The sequence below is a fragment of the Euleptes europaea genome, chromosome 8, assembly GCF_029931775.1.
Source record: "Euleptes europaea isolate rEulEur1 chromosome 8, rEulEur1.hap1, whole genome shotgun sequence".
Classification (NCBI taxonomy): Eukaryota; Metazoa; Chordata; class Lepidosauria; order Squamata; family Sphaerodactylidae; genus Euleptes; species Euleptes europaea.
The window spans coordinates 69,101,200-69,120,792 of NC_079319.1; the positions used below are offsets into that span (position 1 = coordinate 69,101,200).

General features: G+C 44.3%; 2 protein-coding genes across 3 annotated transcripts in view; one reads left to right on the forward strand and one right to left on the reverse strand.

The window, feature by feature from the left end:
- Nucleotides 1-5,738, forward strand: part of KCNG2 (potassium voltage-gated channel modifier subfamily G member 2) — a 46,418-nt gene extending 40,680 nt beyond the window's left edge. The window contains exons 2-3 of the mRNA XM_056854952.1: nucleotides 2,587-3,404; nucleotides 5,501-5,738. Coding sequence (XP_056710930.1) covers nucleotides 2,587-3,404; nucleotides 5,501-5,738 — 1,056 coding nt within the window. The remainder of the gene's footprint in view (nucleotides 1-2,586; nucleotides 3,405-5,500) is intronic.
- An 8,926-nt stretch (nucleotides 5,739-14,664) lies between these two features.
- Nucleotides 14,665-19,593, reverse strand: part of SLC66A2 (solute carrier family 66 member 2) — a 68,650-nt gene continuing 63,721 nt past the window's right edge. For both annotated transcript variants that reach the window (XM_056854469.1, XM_056854468.1), the window contains one exon: nucleotides 14,665-14,909. In XM_056854469.1, the coding sequence (XP_056710447.1) occupies nucleotides 14,702-14,909 (208 nt within the window). In that variant the 3' untranslated portion in view covers nucleotides 14,665-14,701. The remainder of the gene's footprint in view (nucleotides 14,910-19,593) is intronic.

Below are 19,593 nucleotides of genomic sequence, written 5' to 3' on the forward strand. Positions count from 1 at the left end.
TAGGATTAGGATCCACCTGAGCATATCCAGCATTTTATGGACCAGTTTAAAGGTTTGTAAGTAATCAGAAGTTATTTTATCTCACCATTGGGTACAGAATTTTTATCACATGATCACAGCATATGGACTCTTCAGTTCAGTCTGATTTCCTTATGTCATGAACACAAGCAAGTTTTCCTTTCTCCAGAGCCTGACCTATGGTACAATATGTCATGAAATACATAAATGAAGAAAAGAAGGAGGCCACACCAAGGCAAAATGAAGTCAAGGAAACAAATGGTGCAGAGGGAAACAAATTCTTTAATATTAAAAAAATTGTTTCCTTCAACACCGTTTTTGTCCTTGCCTTCATGAAATACATGAAGACAAACTATTCAAGATTGCCCTAATAGCCTGCATCTAACCCATGCTCTGGCCTCATTTGAATGCGATGCACTCATTAAAAGCAGAGCTAGATTTGAGTCCAGTAGCACCAACAAGATTTTTGGGGTATAAGCTTTCCAGAGTCAAAACTCTGAAGGGAGCTTTGACACTCGAAAGCTCATACCCCCCAAATCTTATTGGTCTCTGAGGTGATACTGGGCTCGAATCCAGCTCTTCTACTACAGACCAACACAGCTACCCTCCTGAAACTGTCTTTAAAAGCACTCACCTGTGGGACTTTGGACCCACACAGTGCTTTGTTTAAAATGGGTTCCACCAGGGCTGGATCTAGGGGGTGAGGGGGGTGGCTGCCCCGCATGGCAGAGAGGGGGCGGCGGCAGCCAGGTCAGAGGCTGTGATTGCCTACCCAGCTGCCGCCCATGCCACTCCCAGGAGTGGGTGAAGGCGGCCTCGTGCTCCAGGCAGCAGGCAGAAAGGGGCAGCGGTAGCCAGATCAGAGACTGCTGCTGCCTGCCCAGCTGCTATGTGTGCCACACATTTTGCAAATTCTTCTTTAAAAGGATTTACCTTATTCTTAAGATCCATCAATTGCAAGTGGGTGGAAAAGCTGAAATTTGGGAGCAAGGTGTGTGTGGGGGTCTAGTTTGCAAAAAAAAAACTTTGCAGGGATTTGGGGGTCTTTTGGCATTGTGTTCACCTGTTTTGCACGTCACAGGGGTGACGTCGACCGAGAACAACACAGCAGGGAATGGCGAGCCCGACAACTCCCTTCTCCAGGCCTGCATTGACAGCTGCAGGAAACAGTGACTCTATGTGGAAGTGGAGATAAAGGGGGGGGGGTGAAACCTGTCATAATTAATTGTTGCTCACCAGTTTAAGTGTAGTAGTAGTAGTAGTAGTAGTAGTAGAAGAGTTGGTTTTTATATGCTGACTTTTTCTACCACTTAAGGAAGAATCAAACCAGTTTACAGTCACCTTCCCTTCCCCTCCCCACAACAGACACCCCGTGAGGTAGATGGGGTTGAGAGAGCTCTAAGAGAGCTGTGACTTGCCCAAGGTCACCCAGCTGGCTTCATGTAGAGGAGTGGGGAAACCAACCCGGTTCACCAGATTAGAGTCCGCCGCTCATGAAGAGGAGTGGGAAATCAAACCCGGTTCTCCAGATAAGAGTCCACCGCTCCAAACCACCGCACTTAACCACTACACCACTCCATATTCACCCAGATGTATGTCTAGACTGCATGTGTATTCTGACCACAAATAGTGGCAGAGCCTTCAGTACATGCCCTGTGATGTACATATCCCAGTGTTCTGTGGAAGACACTCTTTGGCTGGAAAAGTTCTCTTTTAACATATGGTTTTAGAAGCAACTTCTGCTCATAAGCAGGGGTGGGGAATCAAACCTGGTTCTCCAGATTGGAGCCCGCCACTCCAAACCACCGCTCTGCGTGTTTGCAGCTTGTAAGTGAAAAACCAATAAAGCTGTCTCGTTCCATTAAGGAACTGATAATCACTCACTAAAACAATTCTCTACCCCTAGAGGCCTAAGAAACAAGTGCCGGTGATTAGTTTTAAAATATTTAGATACAGAAGGGGGAAATAGTTTCAGAGAATGGCTTTGTTTGCTTTTCATACAAAAACAGCTCCATTTGCGATCTGTTCCTTACGGTAGGTGCTCTCAATTGCCCCACACACACAAAGAATGGAGAATCCATTTGTGGGTTTCAAGCCCTGATGTGGAAGTGAAGCTCGTGATATCTTTATGTTGTTTTGGCAAGGTTGTAACACCTATCAGTGGGATTTTGACCTACCCTGTAGGCACAGCTACTATAATGACATGGGAGGGGCTTGGGAGTCATTGACACCGAGGACTGTCTGGACATCTTTTATTTTTGTAGGGTTTTTCTAAAATTAAAGTATTGCCCCCAGATTCAGCTCAGAGAATCTGGGACACAAAGCAGATGAAATAGCTTCTGAAGGAGGAGGCGCTCGTCATACCATTTGGTCCCTGAGATGCCACAGCACAAAACTCTGTTTCCATTTTGAGTTTCTAATTATGTTTTTTTATTCAAAGCAAATTACTTGTGTGTGAAATTGGGGGTGGGGAATCAACATTAAACAGGCATGTCTGCGAAAGTGACATCGTGCACTAAAAAAATACTTTTGCTAACTTGCTAAATGTCTGCTCTGCCTTCCCCTCAGGGCGAATGTTCCCAGAAGTGCCGTGACATCTTTGTGTTGGAGACTGTCTGCGTGGCCTGGTTTTCCTTTGAGTTCGTCTTGCGCTCCATCCAGGCCGAGAGCAAATGCGCCTTCTTGAAGACCCCACTCAACATCATAGACATTTTGGCTATCTTGCCATTCTACATCTCTTTGTTTGTGGATATGGCCTCTACCAAAAACAGCAACAAGCCTGGGGGCGGCGGAGTTGGAAACAAATACCTGGAGAGAGTGGGTCTGGTCCTCCGGTTTTTGCGAGCCCTACGTATCCTGTACGTCATGCGGTTGGCACGGCATTCCTTGGGGCTGCAAACCCTGGGACTTACGGTGCGCCGCTGCACGCGGGAATTTGGACTCCTTCTCCTTTTCCTTTGTGTTGCCATGGCCCTTTTTTCTCCCTTGGTTTACCTGGCGGAGAGCGAAATGGGAGCGAAGCACGAATTCACGAGCGTTCCTAGCAGTTACTGGTGGGCCGTAATATCCATGACAACGGTTGGTTATGGCGACATGGTGCCTCGTAGCATTCCGGGACAAGTGGTAGCTCTGAGTAGTATCTTGAGTGGCATTTTGCTTATGGCTTTCCCAGTCACCTCCATCTTCCACACTTTTTCCCGGTCGTACACAGAGCTTAAAGAACAGCAGCAGCGAGCTGCAAGCCGACAGTTTCAACAGGTAGAAGAAAGTACCCAAATCTCTAATGATGACAGCGCTCAGGGAGTGGACGCCCCGTGTCCACAAGGGACTGATGAAGAGATGTTTCGTACTGACGCTGAACAGGGAAAACAGAGTTGCACTCACCTGTAACTGCTGTTCATCCAGTGTCTTCTGTGCAGGCACGCATGGGAACTGTGCAGGCACAGGCCGGCCCGCGCCTGCGCCGTCCCCATGCGGGACTGCACAGAAGACAAGCACATGAACAAAGATTTATTGACTTCAGCCAAATTAAAATCTTGCAGCAACAATATTGAAAAGGCGGGCATGGATATTGACATATCTGAACGGCCGAAATCAGAGTGTTGAACCACAGTGAAGGAGAGAGGCCTGCCTCCGGAGCAGTGACGTAAATGACAGCCAAACGAGAAGCCGAGGACAATTCAGTTTAATCTTTCTTAGAACACCAATGTTGCTGCTTGGTCTTTTTTTAAAAAAAGCAGCAGTTTAAGACAAGTTTCCACTGTACAGGTGCAGTGAGAAAATAATAAAATTGCTAAAGCAAATTTTAATTTTTTACTAATGAGCCCAAATTCAGGGTGAAGTACATGTTGACTGCAAAGGCTTTGGGAGCAAAGGAGAGATCGCACAAAAATACTTTTTCCCAAACCCTGTACCACTGATGGATCCGTGTTGTTGTTTGCCCTCATGGACTGTGCAAAGATCGGGTAAGGATGCACTTACGTTAAGAGTGATATGTTACAGGTGAGCGACCTGCAAATCCACCTCTTGTTTACCTCTGTGTTTTATTGATTTTTCTGTTTATTAAAGGGGGGAAAACCCAAACGACTATTTTGGCTGCCTGTTGACAGGTGCTTTAGCTTTTTATGCGTTACTTAGTGAACAGACATATTTATACCACAATACGTTTTTCTTAGTTTGGATGGCAGACCTATACAGTGTTTCCTTTGCTCAGATCTGGATGTACATTCTTTTCAAAATATTCTTAACTTTTTCTTTCAATATGTCTGGTATCCTGCAGCATCCAGTGTGGTGTAGTGGTTAAGAGTGGTGGACTCTAATCTGGAGAACTGGGTTTTATTCCCCACTCCTCCACATGAGCGGTGGAGGCTAATCTGGTGAACCGGGTTGGCTTCTCCACTCCTCCACATGAAGCCTGCTGGGTGACCTGGGGCTAGTCACAGTTCTCTTCGAGCTCTCTCAGCCTCACCTACCTCACAAGGTGCCTGTTGTGGGAAGGGGAAGGGAAAGCTATTGGAAGCTGGTTTGATTCTCCTTAAAAAGTAGAGAAAATTGGCATATAAAAACCGACTCGTCTTCATCCCATACCCAAAGTTTTCAAAAAGAGAGGGGAGGGCATCTCTGAGGGAGCTCAGTGGCTGCTGGAGGAAGTATCTTGCCCCAGAAACAAAAGGCCAAGTTGAGTCTCTCCTGCAATAAGCACAGATGATGGCCATAGGTAGGGAGGTGGTGGCCGGCTGGTGGGAAGGTTTCAGCTGCCTCTATGCTCAGAAAGAAGAAATGCTGAGGTGCTTAATATGTTACATTAAATAGAGGGAACAAGGATAAGTGATGCCACAACAACCTAGGAGCTTAGGGATGTTTAGCTTGGAAAGAAGGCGATTAAGGGGAGACATGATAGAGGTTTATAACATTATGCATGGTATGGAGAGAGTGAACAGGGAGAAGCTTTTCTCCATCTCATAATGCTAGAACACGGGGTCATCTGCTGAAGCTGGAGGGTAAGAGATTAAAAACAGATAAAAGAAAGTATTTCTTCACACAACGCATAAATTGTGGAACTCCCTGCTCCAGGATGTGGTGATGGCTACCAACTTGGAAGGCTTTAAGATGGGAGTGGATGTGTTCATGGAGGAGAGGGCTATTAATGGCTACTAGTCAAAATGGATACTAGTCATGATGCATACCTATTCTCTCCAGGATCAGAGGAGCATGCCTGTTATCTTAGGGGCTGTTGGGCTTCCTAGAGGCACCTGGTTTGGCCACTGTGTGAACAGACCGCTGGACTTCATGGTCCTTGGTATGATCCATCATGGCTTTTCTTATGTTATTATGCCCTAATTGGTCCACCTGACTGGGGCAGGAAGAAGAAGACGCTGAAGCTAAACTTTGGACAGTGAAGTTTCTCAAAGGAGGAGAAGCACAAGTTACCATTGCTTCCTGGATCCTTCTGCGTTATGCAACAAATTATGTTGCTCTACAGATGTAGACCAAAGCCTCTGCACAGCTTCTGGGTCAGCTGGGAGCAAGAGCCAGGTATTCAAGGCAAAGAAACTAGTCGGTGGGAACTTCCCCATGGGCTCCATGACTCAACATGGGAGCATCAGAAGATCGGCTGCACTGGGCAAGAGGAAGAAAAAAGTGGAGGGGGTAGAGCCAGCACTATGATCCTTTTGGATGTCTTCTCCTACAGTGAAGTAGGAATTTGCCCCAGCAAATAGCTGTAGTAAGCACCACCCTTCCATCCTGCCTAAGCAAGTGCTTCATATCTGAGCAAAACTTAAAGCCACCATCGGCCCAGCAAAAAGAGGGTTGTAGTGGAACAGAAAGCTGTAGGGCAGGTTATCTTCAAATGGTCAAGAAGATTATGAGGGAACAATTTAAATTCACACCGTATTTAAACAAGCAGCGCTCTTAAATTCAGGTTTTGGGGCTTAGCTGCTGAAAATACTGACTTTAAATAACGATTTTGACCAGCAATGGATCCTTTTGAACACGGCTTACAATTGCTGTTTTCTTCTTATTACTTGTTCCAAAACATTTGAAAATAAATTGACAATAAAATTCTTAAGGCATAAAATCCAAATCTTGTTTCTTCTTTTACTGATTTAAAGCAATTCTGTATCATACACACCACTGCCACAATCCATTTGTTATCTCTGCTCTATGTTCTGAGTGGTGGCTGCTTTAGCTTGATGTGTAATAGATAGCATTCATTAATTTATTACATTTATAGACTTCCTTTCTTCTATCAGGAAACTCAAGGAAAGAGTACATGGTGAGGGGGTCCCCAGGAGATCTTGCATCCAGTCACTGACCAGACACAAATAGGGTTGCCAACCTCCAGGTACTAGCTGGAGGTCTGCTATTACAGCTGATCTCCAGCCGATAAGAGATCCGTTCCCCTGGAGAAAATGGCCACTTTGGCAATTGGACTCCATGGCATTGAAGTCCCTCCCCTCCCCAAACCCCACCCTCCTCAGGCTCCGCCCCAAAAACCTCCCGCCGGTGGTGAAGAGGCACCTGGCAACCCTAGACACAAACTTTCTTAGCACCAGTAAAATACATGGGCTGTTACCGCAGTGCCTCCCTTTTCTTCCTGTCCCTTCCATCTTAGTGGGGCGACCTGCTTTGCTGTATTCTTTTTTAATTAGAGCAAGTAGACAAGTCTCTCACCACCAAAGCAAACAAACAAACCACACATGACTCAGTCCTGCTAGCTGGGAATGCACAAGTGGCTTCTGGATAATCCTGGGGGGAAGGGTATTTCCCCCCTCCCCCAGAAAAGGTGGTAATTAAATCAAGGAACACCAGATCTCAACAGTGAACATTTTGCCACAATAGACTCTGTCACTATACCATATCCAATTAATTTGTCCATCTGCTACCTGGGTTCAAGTTCCTAGTCCTACTTTTATTCAGGTTTGAATAATCTGCCTCCCCCCCCCCCCCCGCAGTTTTACAATCCCTTTCTAGTCAACCCAGTTTTTACTTATCTAGGTTAAAGAACCACCACCCCTCCTGAATGCATAGTGCTTACCCCTACCCCCTTCAGTTCCCAAGCCAGGACCATTTTTGCCCTAGAACTGGGAACAGAACTCCCCCCCCCCCAAAGCATGCATTGTGCCTGCCCCAAAGCTACCCTTTTCTTATGAGCCACTGAATTCACAATACGTGGCCCTCTTCTTTCCCCTCTGGATTATTTGCTGCCCCTGCCTCAGCGTTGGCCCCTTTTGGACTTCAAGATCAGTCGCTATAATACCTCATCAGCCTTCTCTTTCCCCTCTCCCTCCTCTGCCCTGCCTGAGTGGGGATTAGTTGCTCTCCAGTAGACACTGGGCGCTTCATATTGTTATTGATAATTCCTCTGCCCTAAGATTGTACAGTTCCCTTTAGGGCCAAACTAGATATGACGGCATCCTTGTGGCTGCCACGACGACGACCCCATTTTAGAGGGATTTTAAAATGTCCCCAACAGTATGGGAGGCGGAGGTGCGTGTGGCCGCTCCCGCAGGTGTTTTGGTATTTGATAAGGCACGGGGGGGGGGGGGATAAGAGCACTGTGCTGAGCACCCAATCAGGATGGAGCCCTCATGGCATTTTAAAAACACTTCAAAATGGCAGTGGCGGTGTCCTTGGGGCAGCCAAAAGGACGCCATCAAGCCTTATTCAGCCTTTAATAAACTTCATTTCTGATTTCATCTTTAGTAGGTTTGAGTATTCTTTCCAAATTTATAGTGGCACTTCCCCCACTTATCCCAAGTACTACTGAGTCACCCATTGGCTAGGATAGAGAATTTCTTCTTGCCAGTGTTAAAACCAAAACCTACAGCTTCCTAAGTCAAGAATAATGGGATGGCACTAGTTTCCTTGTGATCTTAGAAACTTGAAAGTCTGATTAGGCTTTCACTGCTGGTGTGGCAGTAGGCTTCAGTTGGAGAAAGAAGAATTGGTTTTTATATGCCAGCTTTCTCTACCACTTAAGGGAGAATCAAACCGGCGTACAATCACCTTCCCTTCCCCACAACAGACATCCCGTGAGGTAGGTGGGGCTGAGAGAGCTCTAAGAGAGCTGTGACTAGCCCAAGGTCACCCAGCTGGCTTCATGTATAGGAGTGGAGAAACCAACCCAGTTCACCAGATTAGCACCCGCCATTTATGTGGAGGAGTGGGAAATCAAACCTGGTTCTCCAGATCAGAGTCCACTGCTCTTAACCACACCATGCCACATTCACCCAGACATTATGTCTAGAATGCATGGGTATTCTGACCACAAACAGTGCCAGAGCCTTCAGTCCATACCCTGTGATGTACATATCCCAATGTTCTGTTGAAGACCATCCTTGGCTGGAAAAGTTCTCTTTTAACATATGGTTTTAGAAGCAACTTCTGCTACAATTTGAAATCAGCGCAACATACTTAATGTGTGTGTAATTTTTTTTAACCTAGTTCTCTGTGTTTCTTCTGCGGGTCACTTCATACTAGGCAGTATCTGATGAAGACTAATAGTCATATGGAGCCTCAATACACCAGTACAGCAATCCCATGTCTGGTTCTGAGATTACTGGTTCAGGTGACTAGATTGAGCTGACTCATGAGAGGCACAATTTGGGTTACCCACCCTGGAGTTCTCCCTGAATTGCAGCTGATCTCCAGACTAAAAGAGAAATTCCCCCTGAGGAAATGGCAGCTTCGGAGGGCAACTGCGTGGCATCACATAACTCATGAATTCTCTCCCCAGGTACTGCCCTCCAAATCTCCAGGAATTTACCAAGCCATAGTTGGCAACCCTGGCTCAATATGAAAAGTTATAGGCAAACCGAATTATTCCGGGTCATTTTCCTCTTATCCTCTCCCATAGTGGGCTCTGGACACGTTTTGCATGGAATTGGTACTCTGAGTCACACCAACGATACATGAGTACCCTGCTGAGCTCTGAGCAGCCTCAGCTGGCACGCTCAGATGAAGCAAACAGTGTCCTGACAGTTAAACAACCAAACCCAGATGCCAATCAAATACTCCTAACCCCCATTTTCATTTCTGGTACTCTTGTGAATTTACTGGCCAATATGGAAGCACCATCTGGACACTTCCGGAGAAAGTAATTAATATTTCTGTTGACACTACCTACAGCGTCTTGCATCTTTCAGACACATTTGCAAAACATTAACTTTGGCCATCCATCTGTGTATGTCATTATACATGCCGTCTCCTCTTGAAATTCAGTCAGGATATAATTATATCTTGGAGCAACAGGCTTGCCTTGTTTTTAGCTTTGGAAGAATCACCATCCACCTTTTCATCTTTCAGGTAACTCTAGGCCTTCTTAATTTGGTGCTTCCACAAGGCTCTTGCTGCTGGAGAAAACTAATAAAATATTGTAATTTTCACAGTAAAATAGCAGCAGCTGCCGCTTTAATCCATTTACTACTATGCCAGTGGGAGCCTTAGATAATGGCTGTTAGCACAAGCAGAACTGTCTCGGTTGCATTTACTGTCCTAGATAAATGAAATGTCATTTTCCTATTTTATGCCCAAAAAATTGTTGGCTGGATTAAAGGCAATACGCTGTCACTTGGTAAAAGCCGATGGAAATGAAACAACAGGCCAGGCTGGTTTACAAGCTGATTTCGAACTGAACCTCTTGAATCTTTAGATTATCAGCCTTTTGGAGAGCAAACCATCATGCATGGAGTCTAGGATTGGCTCAGGTTTTAGACCTTGGCAACAAATAAATTAGCGAGGGACTGTAGAGGGATTCTAGTCCTTTAGTGCAAACGAATTCAAACCAGGCTTGAAGTGCTGGAGATTTGGCCCGTGCAACATAGTAGAAGCTTTCTTTTCTCCTTTTGACAGCAGTAGCATCCAAACACATTTGTTCTACTGTAAGAGACTGGTGGAGGCTGCTAAAATCAAAACACCTTCAAGCTTTTCCAGCAGAACTGATAATTTTATATGCCTTTTTTGGTTCTATGACCTGAGTTCTGAGAAAGATGGTCAGGCCTACTGATCAAAACATCTTCAAGCTTTTCTAGCAAAACTGATAATTTTATATGCCTTTTTTTGTTCTATATCTTGAGTTCTGAGAAAGATAGTCAGGCCTACTGATCAAAACATCTTCAAGCTCTTCCAGCAGAACAGATAATTTTATATGCCTTTTTTTGTTCTGTGACCTGAGTTCTGAGAAAGATGGTCAGGCCTACTAATTTAAAGAGGCTTTAAGCATGACTAACTTACTCTGGATCAAGATCCACATGTTGATCAGAGACATTCAGGATCTGGTAGTGAAGACCCATTCCACCATCCCACAGTTCCATACTTGGGACTGACCTCTGTTCTCATCTAGCCCCCACCCCCGAATCTTTTCTGAAGGGTTCCACTATCAATAGGTGCCGCTGCTCAAGAAGAAGCGTGTTTCAAGACCTAGAGTGAAGATCCATCTTCTGGGGACCTCCAGAGACTGCATCGTCCCCCAACCTGAGATTGAGCCCTTTTATATTAAAATTATATCTTTTTATTTAGATTGCACGTCCTTTGGCGACAGAAATGCATTTGAAAAGAACAACTGTTCTGAGCCTGTAAGACAATGCAGGATATAAATCAAATACATAAATTTCACTTTAAAAAAAAAAGATGGAGAAAAGCAGAGCAGTGATGTACCAATTCTTTCCTCCACCACATAAACAACCAGACTACATTTATTTATCAGAAAGTGCCTTTTAAGAATTAGTTACTCTTACCAAATGGTGGCCAATTATTTGCTTGAATTAACATGAGATCTGATGTGGTTCAATGAAGAGATTTTTGACCTTCGTTTAAAGGATTGCTCAGCCGTGATTCTCTACAGTGTCTTATCCAAAAAACCTGGCTTCAGCTATCCACATGCAAAATGCACATTTAAAATACCAGATTTTAAAAGCGGTATGTAAATGCTTAAGTAATAATTTTGATGTTCTGGACAGAGTGAGACAGTGAAGATATTCTATGATGCTGTTTAAGATGTGATGATTCTATTGTTCCTCTCTAATACTGCCATAAATTGAGGCCAAACATTTAAAGACCTACTGTCCTAGAAAAGTTAGGGAAAATTCTGGTTTGTCTCTATGTAAATATGCTGGAGCCTATATACACATACACGCTGATGCCCACAATTTTGTAGAAAAGTGACAAACTCTGATTTCTATTAACATTCTGAAATTCTTTCAACCCCCACCCAAATACACTTCCTTCCCCCGTCTTACAATGAAAGAACAAAAGCAAATAATAAAATATGTGCATAATTGATCCATTTATTTTTTTAAAAAAATCATTGCAACCGATAAACAGTGCGTGACTGTCATCAAAATATACTATACATTCGACAAAGATGCATTTAAATTTATTGACATCTAAACCGCAATGATCACTGTTTACACAGATTTCTTTTACACATTAAAAAAAAAAACCTGTAACATTAAAAGGGATCAGTTGTCTACCTGGCTGCTGAGGTGCCCTTTAGATATTCTTCCAGCATAGTGATCGCTTATCCAAGAGCAACTCCACATGGTTGGGAGAACATTTAAATGACCAATAGGAGGTAGGTGCATGGGTCTTTCCCACTGAATCAACATCTAATGGTGATGCTAACTCTGTGAGAAAAGTCCCAGCAAGTCAGATCCAGTCACACAGTTGGGTTATTTAAACGTCCTCCCAGCTGTACAGGAGATGGGATACAAAACTGCATGCAGGACTGTGAGAATCTTCTAAAAGGCACCTTAGATAGCTGTGATCTCACTGGAGTTAAATAATGTTGGTCAAGAAGTGGTCAATGGCATAAGTCTTAAAAGAGGTACTTGACTCTTCCTCTAAATCTTTTGTAACTGAACATACGGTGAAGTTCGCTGCCACAAGCCCCAGATTTTTAAATGCCACACGTTGAAAGTACCTTTTGTCACAAATCTACTCTCTTTTTATCTGGCATTTGCAGCTCTTCTGTGAAGGAAATGTATCCATCAGCCTGCATTCTGGATAATAAACAACATGTAAGAACCTGTACACAAAATCTCAGAAGGGGGTGGGGAAAGGAAGATGGAACACTATTAATTTTACCTTGAATAATACTTTTTGTTTTACACAAAGAGGCATCAGAGATATGCATTTTCACAGGCAAAGCAAACGCATACGCACTAACTTAATTCTTTACCCACTTTTCAAATATCAATGGCTTGAGGAGGGATGACGACACAAGCCATCTCATTAAAAAACTAAGCCCAGCATTGCAAGCTATTGTAAGAAATCTTGTAGAAATACAATCCTCATTACAGCAGCATACCAGGGAAACAGAACCATGGTGGAAACTCATAATTTAGAAGACAAATGCCCAGATGTTCCTTCAGCCAGAACGTTTATGAAAAGGGAAGCAATGGAACATTCATATTCTGCCATGCCACACAACATCAACTTGGTAAGGTCACTTCAGGCATAAGGAAATAAGCAAAAGCGCCAACCAATAGTACAAAGTCAAAGGTCAACCATAACGCTTCACACCAAGCTCTCAATGAAGCAGCTTTCCTGAGATTTGGTTTATTTTCCAGTTTACAGGCAGGGAAAGAACCACTACTTGCTGCTGCAAGGTGGGAGAAGCCCACCCTTTGCTGTCAGACAGGCTAATCTCCTTTTTTATCCAGCTGCCATATTGGCAATATTTGCCCCATGGACATGGAGGAAATTTCACTTGTAGAAGAGGAAGCCCAGCCAGTTGGAGGTTTTTCTGTACTTGACAAACGAAAGCAAATATATTACGTGAGGAAGGCAAATGATTCCTTCAAAAGAAAAACTCTTGATAGGTTTTCTCATTGCATTGCAGTGATGAAATGTTGCTGTCTCTTTGGCCGAGAAAGGAATTTGGCACAGCCAAGGCAGGGAGGAGGTCCAGCTGAGGACAGTTCTGTGTTTTTTTGTATATCAGAGCTGCAGGTGTACGAAGTAAAATATCCTTTGGACCAGTTACAAATAATCAAAGAACCATTTGACAGGTATCCACTGCTGACCTAAATTGCCATTCTGTAGCAGAACTTCTAGGACAGTGAAGAATATACATTTCTGAGCTACCACTGATTTCTTTTAAGATGATGGAAGAATTCCTGAAGTGGAACGCAACTGCGAAGTCACCTTGCGTCTCACAAGGTCAAAGCAAGCTCCTCCTGGCAACTAGCCAAACAGCTTCAAAATTAAACACTTCGAGCTCTGCAGTTTGTGAGTTTTCAAGTCCAGAGTTGCAGAAAAAGACACTGAGAAGTCTGAGATTGGCGAGCATGCTTTACGCACGCCCCTCCCTGTCCCTCATATGCACTACATACAAATCATATGCAAGTTCCCCTCCTGTTGCTTCAGTCTCACCTCCTCAGGGAGTGCTCATGGATCTCCCCAAACTTAAGCAACAAAGGGCACAGAAATGCAGCAGCAGGCGACTGCAAAGATTTTGTCCACAGAACACAAAATGGCCTGATTTGGCATTAAATAATACAAAGATAAATGTCAAGGTTCGCTTTCTTTTTAGGAAAAGAGTCCTGCTCTAGACGTAGATTCCTCAGAAGGGCCACCTTCTAGGCACTCTACTCTCTCTTTCTCAGGACAGAGAAAAACCAGGTAGTTTTTCCTAGTTTAAGATGCACTTATACTGACAGTACTCCCCATGCAGCCAATGCCTCTCTGTTATGAGATGGTTCACTGCGCCTATACTTAGCTATGCAACTTTGTTTGTTTTTTTTAAATCTGATATAAATATACTGGCACAAGGAGTGTACATAAGGCCTAAGCTACAAATTGTGTTTCTTTCCCTCTTTACTCCTTTCACGCAGTTTCCACTTTTAACAATGCCAGACATTACACCCTCAACCCTCTAATGACAGCAGCTATTTCAGAACCAAGACTCCTCCCAAGTGGTGTTAAGACTTCTTCCTTCCCTCCTTTCTTACATCACCAAGTTGACATCTAATTTATATTTTCAGTTTTGCCACACACCACATCCAACTACTTACTGTGAACTATCTCCTGGTCACACTGGTCCAGCAGTGTACATATGTATGTGCTTATCAACTGATAAAATAGGATTCTTTATGCCATTCGCTACCCATCTTTACCCAGCTCCAGTCTCTCCCCCACCCCAGTATCTCATCCACCTTTGACCAGCGGGTGCCGCCATTTAAAAAACCAGCGCTGCATTTACGCTTTTGATTAATACATTGCCACTGCCAGTTGTATCTGAAATATTTAACAGATATTCCAAAAGTTCTATCTATGTACACATTTTATATAAATAGATAAAAGGTTCAGACAAAATATTCTCTGATTCTTATGGCTGAACTTTTCTTTTTAAATAGCACTGAAATACTAATATCCAGCCTTTGCGAGTAGGCTTGTGCGCATACAAACATGCACACACATATAGATATAGGCGATTAAGACTCATTGTTATGTACATAGATACAAAAAAGGACACCCCTCACTGGAACCCCAAAGAGAAAAATCCATTCCAAATGGGCATGCAACCCAAGGAACACCGATCATTAGAAATAATGCCAGATATGATACCCTTTCCGTGTGTTGTTGTTGTTCCAGCCCATCAGAAATGCGGCATTTAAGAGCTGAAGTTGCAAGGCCGGTTCCAAACTCTGCTGACTTACAGACTCCTCCACCTCGTGCCTCAAAGTGCCTTTGTACTGGCTGGGTGTGTTGGGTGTGAAGTTGGCTTCTGCGGGAAATAGCTGAAGAAGTAAACCTGCACCAGGATGGCCATATCCACGAAGACCTGGAGGAGTCCACAAATGGAGAACTGGAAAGGAGCTTGGTTGAGAAGGAAGTAGACAGTCTTGAAAGTGTCACCACTGGTCCACATCAGCACCATCTTGACACTGAGAGGGAGGAAGGCAAAGAAAAGCATTTTTAAAAGAGGGTTGGAAATGGACAACTGAAAATAAATCCATCTGCGTAACAAAAGAACTGTTGCACTGTGCCTATCCAGTCAAAAAGAACACCAGTGCCCATGAGGCAAAAAAGCTCATTACAAACCTTTACGATCTCCTGATGTAATGTGTACTAACACACCCAACACAAACCCAAGTACCAGTGGTTGCTTGCTTTCCTCAGAGGCAGGTCTGGGAGCTTCGTACCTTCAGATCCGCCTCTCCGGATATACCCCTCAAAGAACATTGTGTCCTACCAATACCAACTTGTTGGTGGTCCCCGGCCCTAGGAGTGCGTGACTGTCCTCGACAAGGGCCAGGTGGAATTCCTTTCCTAATGACATCAGGGCCCCACGGGACCTTAAAGAGTTCCGCAAGGCCTGTAAGACAGAGTTATGCCACCAGGCCTAAGACTGAGGGCAGCCGTGGATTGTCATCAGTGCTGGCCTCCTTACCTCCCCCTGTCTCCCCCACACTGTTGGTCTGACGGTGTGGGTTCTTAAGTTGTTGAATTCTTCAGCAACTGCTCTGTGGATCAAGCACCATCTTTGTACTTAACAGTAAAGGTAATCCCCTGTGCAAGCACCAGGTCATTACTGACCCATGAGGTGACATCAGAGCCCGAGATTTACTAGGCAGACTATATTTATGGGGTGGTTTGCCATTGCCTTCCCCAGTTGTCTACACTTTATCCCCAGCAAGCTGTGTACTCATTTTACTGACCTCAGAAGGATGGAAGGCTGAGTCAACCTTGGGCCAGCTACCTGAAACCGCCTTCCGTCAGGATCAAACTCAGGTCGTGAGCAGAGCTTTGGACTGCAGTACTGCAGCTTACCACTCTGCGCCACAGGGCTCACTCTATCTTTGTACTTAGATTAGATTAAATTATTTTTATTGTGTTAATAATTCTACTAAGAGATGTTAGGTTTTAACTACTGTATTGTAACGAACTGTTGTAACCCACCCTGAGCCCTGTTCTGGCTGGGGATTGAGGGTGGGCTAGAAATAAAATAAATAAATTCCTGAACATTGCCGATCGCTGTCCCAACCCTGTGGAATGGCCTGCCAGAAGATATGTGAAGGGCACCATTACAGTCAGTCAGGAAGGCATAACCAATCTGTAATTTTAACTCCAGCCTTCCTGTTCAGCCACTACCACCTCCATGCCTTACATTGGTTTACAGCCAGTACCAAGCCACCAGACAATAGGATCATGCATACATAGAAATGTTTAGTCTGGAGAAGAGGTGGTTGAGGGGGGACATGATTGCTCTCTTTAAATATTTGAAGGGCTGTCACTTAGAGGAGGGCAGGGAGCTGTTCCTGTTGGCAGCAAAGGATAGGACTCACAATAATGGGTTTAATTGCAGGTGGAAAAGTACCAGCTGGATATTGGGGAAAAGTTTTTTACAGTACGAGTTTTTCGACAGTGGAAACAGCTACCTAGGGAGGGGGTGAGCTCCCCCTCACTGGCAGTCTTTAAGCAGAGGCTGGACAAACACTTGTCAGGGATGTTCTAGGCTGATCCTGCATTGAGCAGGGGTTTTGACTAGATGGCCTGTATGGTCCCTTCCAACTCTGTGATTCTATGATTCTAAATAAGATAGGTGCCTCTAACTGTGCAGGCTACAATTCGTTTAAAGGAAGGCAGTATGGTGCAATCTTCGTTACACCTCTTATTCCTTTTAAATCTTCTTTGTGATCTCTAGAGCACATTATTCTGGTTTTCCTCCCAATTTGTGTGCGAGAATAAAGTGAACCGAGCCCAAGACAGAATTTATAATATAAAAGCAAAACAGATGTTTTCATTAGTACAATCTCCATAGTGTCAAAAACATTGCCATTTTGTAAGTGCCTGTAACAGTCTTGCTGTATTATAAATGGATAGACTTTTTAATGGAATGATAAGGAGTGCCCAGTAAAAGCTTTGGAGTTCACTGTAATAACCTAAAAAGATATTATGCAACGTGCACGGAGAGACGGCTATAATTGAATTAATGCATGTGACAAAATAAGGCCAAGGCCCAACAATCATCTAACCGGAACGAGAGAAAAGGGAAGCAGAGACAGAAGCTAAACATGAATAGTTTATATTCTGGTCAGCAAAGAGACATGAAGTGCAGCACAATCCTACCCATGGTTACTAAGAAGAAAAGGAGCCACTGAGTCCCAGGGGCCTAACCCTTTGTAAGGTTGCTCACAATCATGGCTGAGGCACAGCAGCCAATCCTGAGCTTAATGAAAATGGTAAAGATATTTGATAAGAACATAAGAAAGGCCATGCTGGATCAGACCAAGGTCCATCAAGTCCAGCAGTCTGTTCACACAGAGGCCAACCAGGTGCCTCTAGGAAGCTCACAAACAAAACGACTGCAGCAGCATCCTGCCTGCGTTCCACAGCACTTAATATAACAGGTATGCTCCTCTGATCCTGGAGAGAATAGGCATGCATCATGACTAGTATCCATTTTGACTAGTAGCCATGAATAGCCCTCTCCTCCATGAACATGTCCCCTCCCCTCTTAAAGTCTTCCAAGTTGGCAGCCATCACCACATCCTGGGACAGGGAGTTCCACACTATGTGTTGTGTGAAGAAATACTTCCGTTTATCTGTTCTGAATCTCTCACCCTCCAGCTTCAGCAGATGACCCCGCATTCTAGTATTATGAGAGAGAGAGAGAAAAGCTTCTCTCTGTCCACTCTTTCCGTACCATAATTTTATAGACCTCTATCATGTCTCCCCTTAACCACCTTCTTTCTAAGCTAAACAGCATTATTATTATTATTATTATTATTATTATTATTATTAATGGTTATTTGCCAGATAAAAGAGCTTGCAAAGAGAATTTACAAACCAAGACTAACCTCAATATAAAATACTGGGTTATACATTTTCCAAATTAGATTGGGGAAATACTATGTGGTGACATTCCTTAAGTACAACCGTGCACTATTTGGCCACCTGAGAGGTAATTGGGGAATTATCACCCAACAAAAACCTTTTTGTCCAATCACCCTCTCCTCCAGTACTCATTTTCCCGATGAGGGGTTCAATAATTTTGGAAAGGGCTGTCTTGCAAAAAGGGCATCTGAAAAAGACATATGTTCAAGAGCCTCCAGTTTCCGTGAGTAACAGGGGCAGAGTGTCTCCGCCCTACGGACCTTCTTGAATTTCCCTTATAGGGTGGCAGAAGGTAAGGCTGCGCATCTAGCCAGTGTATAAGCCCTCTTATGAGTACTCATTTCCAGAGAGTACAAGTAGGCAGCTGGTGTTAAAATATACCTGGAACAATAGGGAACTATAAATGTAGGGTAACTCACCAGGTCCGTTTGGCGCTCAACATGTTTCACCCTTTGGCTTATAATTAACCTAGCTTGATCCTTACCCAACTCAAGGAGTGATATGGCAAATCTTTGGCAGAGGGAACAGTGATTTCTGATTCCGACCTCCCACTGCAGACCCCCCCCCCTTTGCCCCAATGCTGGTCTTGAGGGTCCACAGACCCCCAGAAACAACATTTTGGGGAGCTTGATGGACTGCAACAGGAGGGGGAAATGGGAAAGCCCTATTCCACGAAGTCCACAGATGTTTGGATACCACTGATAGCAGTTATACACTGACATGGTAAAAGCCTGATCACTGAGGTCACAAAGAATAATTTTCTGCAACAAATACACAACTGAGGAAAATACTGAAAGACCCGAATTTAAGTTTCTTTAAGCATGTACGTATGTATGTACATATATCTCTCTACTACATGAATTGCAACCAATGATAGTGGGGAGGAGGAGAAGAAGAGAAGAGGAGGAGGAGGAGGACTTGGTTTTTATATGCCAACTTTCTCTACCACTTAAGGAAGAATCTAACTGGTTTACAATCACCTTCCCCTCCCCACAATAGACACCCTGGGGGTAGGTGGGGCTGAGAGAGCTCTAAGAGAGCAGTGACTAGCCCAAGGTCACCCAGCTGGCTTCATGTGTAGGAGTGGAAACAAATGTAGTTCACCAGATTAGCCTCCACCGCTCATGTGGAGGAGTGGGGAATCAAACCCAGTTCTCCAGATCAGAGTCCACCACTCCAAACCACCGCTCTTAACCACTACACCACACTGTAGGAACAGAACAGAAGGTGCACATAAATTTCCGGCCAAAGAAAGCTTCCTAAGCTGCACGTAACAAACATTTCTCAACATTCTTGATAGTAGGAAACTCTTGCTTGGGGCTCAATCCTGTATGCACTTTCAAACTGCATGTGTGCCCAGGAACCACAGGAGTGAGGGACAGAGCATAGTCTGTAAGCCAGGCGTCCTACGACATCCTTTGACAGCTTGCTTAGTACCCACCAAGTGTTTTTAGAAAGTGGGCAGTGCCAGGTGGGGATTTTGCCCAGCAAGGGTTCTTATTGCCACTGAAGATGCCAGCTTCTAGGTTCTAGCTGGAGATCTCCTGCTATTACAACTGATCTCCAGCTGATAAGAGATCAGTTCACCTGGAGAAAATGGCCATTTTGGCAATTGGACTCTATGGCATAGAAGTCCCTCCCCTCCCGAAGCCCCGCCCTTTTCAGGCTCTGCCCCCAAAAACCTCCCGCTGGCAACCATGAACATTTGACAGAGTTTGGATAAAACAAACC